This window comes from Polistes fuscatus, unplaced genomic scaffold (genome assembly GCF_010416935.1).
Source record: "Polistes fuscatus isolate 324 unplaced genomic scaffold, CU_Pfus_HIC Scaffold2, whole genome shotgun sequence".
Classification (NCBI taxonomy): Eukaryota; Metazoa; Arthropoda; class Insecta; order Hymenoptera; family Vespidae; genus Polistes; species Polistes fuscatus.
In genome coordinates this window covers 165,043-175,484 of record NW_025113096.1, presented here as the reverse complement: position 1 = coordinate 175,484, position 10,442 = coordinate 165,043, and the positions used below count along the sequence as shown (strand labels likewise).

General features: G+C 38.4%; 1 protein-coding gene across 2 annotated transcripts; it reads right to left on the bottom strand.

Annotated features, from left to right (window-relative positions):
* Window positions 1-576: 576 nt before the first annotated feature.
* LOC122517230 (PH domain-containing protein DDB_G0287875-like) lies at window positions 577-10,401 on the bottom strand. Of its 2 annotated transcripts, XM_043635671.1 has the most exons (9): window positions 10,020-10,401; window positions 6,841-6,873; window positions 6,664-6,729; window positions 5,611-5,870; window positions 5,261-5,525; window positions 4,668-5,067; window positions 4,216-4,431; window positions 3,364-3,470; window positions 1,119-2,473 (listed from the first exon to the last, which is right to left on the bottom strand). In XM_043635671.1, the coding sequence occupies exons 1-9, from the start codon at window positions 10,131-10,133 to the stop codon at window positions 1,286-1,288; spliced, it is 2,649 nt and encodes an 882-aa protein (XP_043491606.1). In that variant the 5' UTR covers window positions 10,134-10,401; the 3' UTR covers window positions 1,119-1,285. The 2 variants fall into 2 exon arrangements, with proteins under 2 accessions (XP_043491605.1, XP_043491606.1); XM_043635670.1 differs by lacking the exon at window positions 3,364-3,470 and having other exon boundaries at window positions 577-2,473.
* Between the last annotated feature and the right edge of the window lie 41 nt (window positions 10,402-10,442).

Here is a 10,442-nt window from a genome sequence, read left to right as displayed (position 1 = left end):
TTTTTAAAACACTTCACACTGAATATAACAACATACATTTTATTCACTGCACGATATGCGAATTCTTTAAATTTTTAGTTGATTTCATGGGAAATACGCGTGAAGTCGTAATTAGGAACGTACCGCACAAAATAACAAGAGAACATTTATCGCATTAGACGGATGCATACAGAATTTACATGAAATTTTATCTGTAAAAAAAAAAAAGAAAAGACAACTGTTCGCAATACATCGTTCAAAGAAATATCGGTATTATTCATAAATAAATAAAAATACAAAAATAAGAATGTGTAAAATAGATTAAAAAGAACCCCGAGATACTAGTGAATTTTGTCTTCTGTTTCAATTTTGTTCACTTTCTTCTCATGACGATCATTATTGTTTTAATTCGAATGATATATGTTTAAAATATATAGGAAAATCAATAGAAAAATACTGCTACTGCCAAACTCACTTATTATGCTAATGTCAGGACGAGACCAGGAATATAATCCTTAACGTAGCATACTTTTTGTTTCGAGAGTTTGATTCGTTAAAGAAGAAAAATAACTAAAAAATAAAGCACTACGAATAATGTAAGCAACTGAGTCAGGTTCGTTTATCCAAATGAAGTTCTAACAAGTGGCGGTCTTACTACAATCGGCCTCCAGCATGGCAGACTCAAATTGTTCCAAAACGCGCATACTTTCTAGAGAAACGGTGCTAATGCCTAGATCTTCATCGAGTTCTTTTATGGAGGATCGTCCTTCCTCAGTGATCGAAGTTTTATCCGAAACGTCACTGTCAGGAGTGCTGGACGACGATCGGCCACCGTGTAAGTCTTGTCTCTCGACGTCAGCCTTATCATCAGGAACTGATACCTCGTCATCGGGATTAACTTGTGCGGTTTGGGACTGTGAAAATGACGTCTCAGAGAAATCTTTCTTCGAATACAAGATCTGATCATTTTCTTTTACGTTCGATATTGCTTCTTTAGGTGTTAAGTTCCCATCATCGGCATTACTTTTCGTTGTCATCCTCGAACATGATTTTTCGTTCACGAATTCAGCATATTCGGGAGTTTTAGATCGGGAATCGTCTTCGGCCCTTGGTCCCACTCGTTCTTCTTCTTCTTCTTCTTCTTGTTCGCGAGGATATTCGTTATTGGAACTTTTGCAAAAATTCTTTTGGTCATCTTTATCCTGTCGATGAAGTCGATCGAGCTCTTCGTCGATCTGGATGTTCTTCGTGCTCTTGCACGCTAGCTTTGCTCTAAGTGGCGCTGATATATGCGCTTCTTCCAATTTCACGTGTTCGAAGAACTTTGAGATGGTCCCGCGCTGGTGTTCGTTTGGGTGTTCGATTGATTCGAAACGGTCAGTTTTGCGATACGATTGTTGGTACACGTCTGTGCGATCTTTGTCGTTTGTATTACAGGTGGTTCGCGAGAGGACAATGGTGGTATCGTCGGCGATGACACTGGAGGAGGGGTCGTAGCTCGAGAAGAAAGAGTTGAACAACCCACCTCCTCCTGGTCGTATTCGATTCTTTGACCAATTACCGAGAAATGTCTCTTTTGCGTTGGCATTGTTTGACAATGGTAACTGTTCGGTTGATATTGCGCCACTGTCGTATGTGGGTAAGAGTAATCTCTTGTTTCTCGTTGTTGGTCGTAAATGATTGATACCGAGTTTGATTCTCGATTGTCTGCTGGCTCTGGGCTTCTTGCCGTTGCAGACCGATCGTTCCATCGGATGGTCGCCGGTAGTAATGGAGAATTCTTCGGAATCGATGATGCGATTGAGCCCTGGTACTGCCCGATTTGTTTTTTTACTACGACCTCGGTTGATCGGCTCGGAGAGTTGCTTTTCAAGGTAGACGGAAGGGTAGGTGGTGAAGGTGACCTCGGAGTGAACGTGTGAGTCGTACTGAGACGTGGTTGGCTGTTGGGAGTCGAAGAACGTTGAAATACTCTGCCCTTCTGGTTGAGTTCCAATGGTGGCAAGTTGTTGCTGCTGCTGCTGCTGGCCGGACCTTCCGATCGGTTCTTTGATCTTCTTAAGGATGAGGTATGACTGATGCTTTTCTGATTGGACGTTGTTACCGATTGGCAACTGGTAGGTATATGGCAACTGGGACTCTGATTGCACGTAGCTGATGTTTGACTGTGGCAAATGGTTGAGGACGATCGAAGAATAGGATCGGCCACTACCGTTACCGTTGCAGTTATTGCTTTCTGATTGCTCGATGTCGGTTCTTGATGCGATTGTTGTACCGATTGTCGAGTACTCGTGGTTTGCGGCGGTGGCGGCGACATTACTCGGGGCGATTGGGATGAGAAAGGTCGAGGATGGAAGCTGTCCGATTCCGAGCGCGGAGGCGAGCACGTGTCTTTTCGAAGTTGCATCAGCTTTATAAAGTCCACAAGACGTTTTATGGATTTCTGTGTCCGCTCCTGCTTTCCTAACAGTTCCTGACGCGTACGATGTTGTAGCTGAAGGATAAAGAGAAAACAAAATAATTATCATTCAAAGAATAATCACTCGAATACGATTATTTTTCTATCTTTATTTCTTTGCTTAGAAGATATAATAGGAAAATAAGGTAACCTACTTTTCTATAAAAACGTTTATATAAATGACACGCATGCTTTGGTGCATAGCTCGAGTAATGATCAAAACAAAATTTGTACTCACTTTGCGACGTATAGATAATAATTGTTTTTAACGACAATTGGCGGACGTTAACACGTTTACAAACTCGCTATTTAATTCGCGATATTAGAATATGTAGTAACATCGTGTACATAAATTTGCTTATTATGCATGTTATGAAATTTCTTTTTTTTTTTCTTTCTTTTTATTCAAATAAATATTTGTCTAAATAAGCAAACAATCTTCATTCTCTATGAAAGCTTACGGATTGAATAAAATCATGAAAATAAAATAATCTGAAGAAGATTTGCAAAATAAACAACTACGAAACGGTAACGTCGAACTCAATCAATCGAAAATATTGAACTATCTGATCGATTAGCAACGTTTAGTTAAAAACTACCTTGTTCAAAATTGATTGGACAAAAATATCGATGAATATGTCAAATTCACGTATACTAACATGCTATAACATAAAGATATAAATGTCTAACTGTACGTAAATAAATGATAATATAAAATGCGAACGAAAGGGGAACTAAGAAAAACAAACGTGAATTACTTAGCGGATTTTTCGTTGTTAACGAGGAAAAAAGAAAATTAACGAAAGAGCCAACAACGAGATAAACATCCGAACGAACGGTTCGAACGAACTTAAGGGCATTCCAAACGAAAGTATAAGTCGATTAAACTGCTTTTTGTTTGGTTCTATGCAGGCCACTAAACGAACCTCGAGTGACTGGCCAAGTAGTTGCGAGCGTTTTTCCAACTCGTAAACCTGCAATCTTAGATCCGAGTTTCGCTCGCGCAGCTCATATCTTTCTCTCTCTTTCTCCTCTGCAAGATATTTCGCGTTCAATATACTTGTTTTGGGTGCCCTATTGACGACGATCGACCAAAAAGTTCTTCTTAATTGCAAATTCTGCTTGCCGTATTCTCAAGGAGCCGATCCTCGACTCACGCTGACGCTTCTTGCGACAGGCTGCCATCTCGCGCTTATTCATTCACTGCGTGCACTTATGTTCATTAGAGTCTGCGGCAACGCTGCGATACCTCGTCGAACGTTAAATCTAAAAGTGGTGGAGCCATGTTACACAAATTCTCCCACCGCTTTCGAGCGACGTATAATGCATCTCGCGCTAAGCACAAATGTTTATATGTCACTCTAACTTTTGAATTCCTGCATTTAGTTTTTAACTTGCGCCTCCCATTTATTTCCACTTTCATTTTGTCTATCCGAGGAAAAAGATACGCGCGATTATTATACGTTCGCGTAGAACTAGTTTGAAAATCATTGCATCGTAAAATTATGGAAATGGTCAAAAGCTATTCATTCTTCCATATATATATGTATATTTTTCTTTACATATATATATATATAGATATAGATATATATACGTATATATTTATTTGGTCTCTTTCTCTTTTTTGAGGAGGAGGAAAGACGATAATGTCACGAGGCGAGAAAAGCGTATCGCGAACGTTCGCAGAAGCTAGTCTGCAGAAAACAAGAACTTTTTTGTCAATCACACGCACGACATTAGAGAGGAAGAAATCATCAATGGCATCGAGGACGATTTACCGAGCTCTTCCTCCTTATTGCAGGATTCCCTTCCATTAAATTCCTCCCCTTCGTCTTCCTCTTCGGCTTCCTGGACAACTGCGTCTTCCTCCTCCTCCTCTTCTTCGTCATCCTCAACGAACGCACACTTCGGACAAATTCTTGGGGGTGCCGGTGAGACGGAATGACAGGATACATGATAGTTGGCCGAACAATTCTCGCAAACCGTTAAAGTACCTGCAAATGATCGCCAGTTTAATCCTAGCATTAATTCAATTAATACGGTACACGAGATATTTCAAAGAGAACATCACGAAAGAATAATCTTCAAAGAAATTTGACATTTCTTATAGTTTCTTAATCTCTTGCAGTGCAAAGAAAAAATAATTATAGTTTATGAAATAAACAAAAATCCTTGACGACTAATTTATAATACGTATGTAGAACTTTTTTTTCTAACATGCGACACTGACCTGGATTTCTACACCTTATACAAACAATCGAATCATTTTCGATCCTCTCTATCGTTAAACACGAAGGTAATCCTGGTATATGGACAGTTCTACTACCAGCTGATTGGATCGTTTTCGTAGGAACGATCGGTAACGGCATGGAATTCGAACCATTTTCGATCTTGCCCTTTCCTGAATAGACTTTATTTTCCGATGCGTTCCTAAGAATGTTTGGTCTCGTCATTGACTTTTGCAAGGGTATGAGAGATTTTCCTATCGTTGTTTTCGAAGGCAGCGAAGTAGATTTCGGTAAGGCTGTCTTACTAACTGGAGGCGGTGATGGTCCGTTCATGCGAGCTGTCGTTTGTCGCGTCTGTGGTGCGCTTCCACCAGATTGCAAATACGTGCATCTCTTCCTTTTCTATAAACAACGTACAAATGCAACAACAATTGTTAACGCGCGAGTTCAATTAGGAAGCAACTTAATCTTAGATAAATTCTTTTCAAAAATAGGCCGTCTCGCGATAAGCTAACAAAATTTATCATCAAATTTGTTGACTTTAGCCGAATTTCTATCGTGACAAGAACTTTCTTATAGGAAATAATAATAGTACCATCGGAGTTTCAAAATTGGAATACACAAACTGCGGATTAGCCGTGCTACGTCGTTTCCTTTCTACCCTTTTGTTCTGTAACTCGGAACATCTCGCATTGGTGATCAGGTTTAAATTTGATAAAAACGTTATCTTTTCGTTAACATCGCTTTTGAAATCCTTGTCATCGAGCTCCTCTTGCGTCTCGTTTGAATTTTCATCCATGGAGACTTCAATAACGTCATCCTCGCCTCCTGATATCGTCTCCACCGAGCTCGATCGATCTCTGGGAAAATACCTCGTAAGTACATGCATGCATCCATAAATTGTGTAAAAGGTCAGAAATGAAGGTATCATCAATTTTGACTAACTTGGAAGTTGAGTTCTCTTGCGAGGGGGAAGGTACGTCGCTGTTGCGCACCGTGTCCTCGTAATCATCTTTCGATATTTTAACATCGAGATTGTTGGCGTTGTTTCCCACCACCTTGCTACTTTTCTTATCATTATTATTCGTGATATGATTATTGTTATTGTTCAAGCCGAGCAACGATGCTAGGGAAACTTTTGGCCCATTCGCATTTTGCGCATTGAATGCCTCGACATCTTTGCGCAATCGCTCTAAGACTTGTTTCTGTAAACGAAAAAAAACCGCAAACTGTTATATAAAAGACAAATTAGTTTTTTATTCAAACGATCATCGTACATTATATCAAATCATCGGAGGTCCTTGTAAAAAAAAAAAAAAAAGAAAAAATAAACCGAAGAAAAATAGATCGCAACAATAAAATGGGATACAAAGTTTACGCGTTATTTCTAGAAAAGTCTTTCAATTTCACTTGATGGGAAGAGAAAAATGCATGCGCTTTAGTCTCCTGAAAAAAAAAAGAAAAAAGAAGAAAAAGGGATGAAAAGAGATAGAAAAGAAAAAGCGTAAAACGATATTGCGCGAGATATTTTATCGATTGGGAGGCTCCTCTCTCTTTTCTCATCCTCCGACTCGGTTTCTCCCCTACTTATAGTTGCTTGCTTCCTTTCTGTCGTCGTCGTCGTCGTCGTCGTCGTCGTCGTACTCGTTTCAGCTTCCCATTCCATCCCCATCCCTGTTGCTAGTACTCATTTCGTCCGTAGTTCATCACCGCGAAAAAAAAGACAAAATTGATCCACAAGTTTGCGTTGTTCCATACGCATTCCCCGCGCGACAAACAACTACCTAAATATTATACCTCGATATTTTGAGTATAATTGAAAATGAACGATATATTTTCTCGCTCGTGACACGAATTCAAATTAATTTGTAAATGGATCAAGTGTAACTCTTTACATTATTTTCTTTTGTTTTCGGTCGACCATGTTTAATCGCCAAAACATTTTCTTCTCTTTCGAGAAAAGAAAAGAAATAATTGATCGAAATGTTCCAAACTTACCTGACTTTTATCCAGGGAGATGATGTGCCAATGGATGTCCTGTATTCGTCCGCGAATAATAGTATTCTACAAAAGAAATACCTCCTATTAATACTTTTCCGTGATTTCTGATAAAGTCAAGAATATAATGAAATATATATATGAAAATATTTAAAAAGATAAAAAAAAACTACTTACGTTTGGATCATCTTTCAATTTGCCAAAGTATATCTGGAATTTATAAGAAAAATAGGCATGTCAGTAAAAATTCAATAAAGAATTCAATATAGATACAAAATTCAACGCATTATTACGAATTCCTATCCGTTTTTTTAATGATTGCTTCGAAATAAATATTAAAAAACGTACATACGTATAGCGTCGAATAAAAGTATTCGCGTATATTACATTTTTTTATAACATTCCACGTAAATCGTTCGATAAATTATATACATGTTTCGCGCAGATAAAATAATAATCGTAAAATGAATAAAATGAATTCTTTGCCATATTTAATGGCATAATGGAATATATTTAAAATCTTGACAACTTACGATATACTTAAACCTTTTAAAGTATTAAATAAAGTATCGTTTTGACATCGGTAATAAATTGTCACAAATGTTATAGAAAAATGTAGTCTATGCCAAGAATTTAGAAAGTAGAACTTCATTATTTTCCACAATTTTCTAAAGTGAAAAATATTAATATCTACGAGGGAGCTCTCAATTTCTTGGTTGTTTGCAACAATCATTCGCCATTTTTTCCTGAAACTTTTATGACGCGCGTATATAAGCATATACGTTTAGCGACACAGTCTTCCTTTCTCACCCTCATCGTGTTTCATTCTCGAGTTACTGGTGGTAGTAAACGTGTAGGAAAAAGTCCGAAAGACTATAACAATACATACTTCTCGTTTCTCCATCCGCATTTAGACGCGTCTAACCTATTTTTCTCAACACTTTGAGCAGGGTTTAACGTAGGTCCTTCATAATTCACGACGATAACCGTAGATAGAAGAATATAATTTTACGTACTCTCGCTGTAATTAACATTACCATTAAAAAAGCGATGTAGTTTATTAAAATTCGTAATACTGATTATCTAAACGATCTATAATGCACTTCGCGTATTTACAAAAAAACACATATATACTTCTTTTATACACACGAAACTATTCATATTCTAAAAGTTGATACGATCTATTATCGGTACTGTATAAAATATAACATTACGCAAGTATATAAATATTCATAATTTTCATTGCGGAACAGTAATTATGGGCAACGATTGACTTCTGTTTATATAATTTCAACTAATCATGGATCGACATACTTAAAAATCGAATAAGAGAATTTATTATCGACTAATGAAATATTAAGCGTAAACTATAAATTCTTCGAATACGCGATGATCGCGCGAGTTATCTTTTCAATTTCTTCAAAACATTCAATAGTCTTTTTCTTAAATAACAGAATAGTATCGATGGTAGCGATATCGAATAAACGAGAATATTTGTAGTCGATATATACAAGGGGAAAAGAATAAAGAAAGAGTTTTATTTAACTTGAAATGTGTTTTCCTTTAATTCGCAAAAAAAAGGAAAGACGCTTCGAGCGATTCGCGTGCATCTAACGCGACGAACGTAAACGACATACTTTTCATCGTGAAAAACTAAAAAGAAATTATTTCATTTTTACATTTAATATATTATACAATTTCATAATCGAGAATCAATAAAGAACCGCTTTAAGGAATAAATTAATATTTATATTAATAATGACGAAATATTCCATGAAATATTCATAAGTTAATTCTGTTCGTAAAGATCGATCGATATGTAAGAAAGAGTTTCGAAAAAAGTGGATAATTGCGCATCGTATTTAACTACTTTCCCCTTTCTTCTTTAGACATTAAAAGTTTGAATTATTGTATAAAGATAATCACGCGAGCAATTCTATCCGTTAGGAGCACGAAACAACTGAGAAATACGAGCGATTGTCTTCTCAAGTATGCGCAGGGACGAAAGAGCTTGGCTCGTCTCGACTACCTCTACTATATATACGTATATATAAGTGTAAATGACAAGCGGACGAGAATACGCGTTTCAATTAGTCCTCTTATTCTATTTTACATTCCTGCAAATTCGAACGGTTTTATATACGTATAAAGAATCGATCCTTCGAGGCCATTTTAATTCGTTGACTTAAGACGTTTCGCGCGACGACTGCTTCAACGGAAGGAAGAATTTGAGGAAAGTGACGAAGAGACGGAAACTTTTTTCTTCGTCCGTCTTTGCTAAGAAGAAGGTTGTTACCGGTGAAAAAGCAAGGACGATTGTTTCTATGATACTACATTTCCCTTTTCATCGAAAGACACATCGAACGAATTTTCTCCTTCGAAACTCGATCCGAGGTGATATATATACGCGTGCATATATATACACATATATATATGCACGCGTGTGAATCGTTGATTCGTCTATTATGACGAGAAAACGAATGCGGAACTTTCGATCGAAGAATCTCTTAAACGGCGTGATTTGCAAGAGCAGAGCAACAGCATTTCTTGTAACCCCCGCTTGACGGCACGCACGCTTGCTTTACTTTACTGCGCATGCGCTCCTACTATCCGAAATCTTCGTTCGAAATTTCGAACATAACTGAACGTCGCCGATCGAGTCCTTTTTCCTTAATCTTTTACTCAGGGGTATATATTTCGACGCGACGTTTCAATATTTATGCAAAATTTGCTACGGGGACATGGATATGAAACAATTGGAAGAACGGAGAAAAGAGGGGAAAAAGAGGAAGAGGGAAGGGTAAAGACGCGCGCGAACGGAAAGACGCGAGCGAGGAGGAAACGAAAAGAGAGGTGAAGGGGGGAGCAGATATGGTATGTGTGCGAGAGCGAGCGTGAGCGCGAAACAAAAAGAAAAGAGGCACTAGGCTATACACTAGTGTTGCTACATTAATATGACTTTTAATAAATGCACGCATTTGCTCGTTCGTCCGCTCGCTCGTCCGCTCGTTTTCTACACAGAGCCGGACAAAATTTAAATCGACGAGATTTAATGTCGTTCGATTGTACTTTGTTTTGAAATTCTCTTTCTATCGCGTACGCGTTTCGAGTCTTCAAAAAGTCGATCGCGGCGTGAACGATTGCTAGAGATAGAAAAACGACGATCGTTACGTATTTTTACTTACATCTTCGTACGGCAAATAAAAAAAGAAAGAAAAATAAAAAAACGAACCGGTAAAGAGACAAAGAGGAATAAAAATAGAAATAGACAAAAAGTTTCGATCCGATCGTCTTAAGTTCTTTTACCCACGTCTACGATAACTGATTGACACAGATTATTATCGGGATTTTCTCACCGTATGATCACGTATGGCATTCTTCATCTTGTTTTGCACAGTGTTTATTTCTTCTTGCACCGTCTTAGGTATCTCCATGCTCGTTGATGGTGCAGGTATGCGCGTTTTTCGCATCCAAAAGTATATACAGGATAACCGTAGTAGCGCGAGCGAGAGAAGGGGAGGATGGGGAGCCTCCTCCTCCCCCCTCCCAGCGGCCAAATCGACGAGAGCCGCGATGTACGAACGAACACTAGCAGCATGCACTGCTACTACCACCGCTATGCCATCACCGCCACTACTAGGAGCAACAACAGCAGCAGCAGCAGCAGCAGCACCACCAAACACTACTACTACTACCACCGTCGTCGACAGTACACTAAAGTACCACACCGCTAGCGATACAAGGAGCCAGGAGCGAGGCGCGGACGAGCAGATCTTTCG

Excerpts from the sequence above, each read along its gene's own strand:
- LOC122517230 (XM_043635670.1), bottom strand. The coding sequence starts at position 10,133 with ATGCGAAAAACGCGCATACCTGCACCATCAACGAGCATGGAGATACCT. Across the intron at positions 6,874-10,019 it reads ATGCCATACGTGATCATACG|ATATACTTTGGCAAATTGAA; the intron begins GTGAGAAAATCC and ends TATAAATTCCAG. Across the intron at positions 5,871-6,663 it reads TCTCCCTGGATAAAAGTCAG|AAACAAGTCTTAGAGCGATT; the intron begins GTAAGTTTGGAA and ends TTTCGTTTACAG.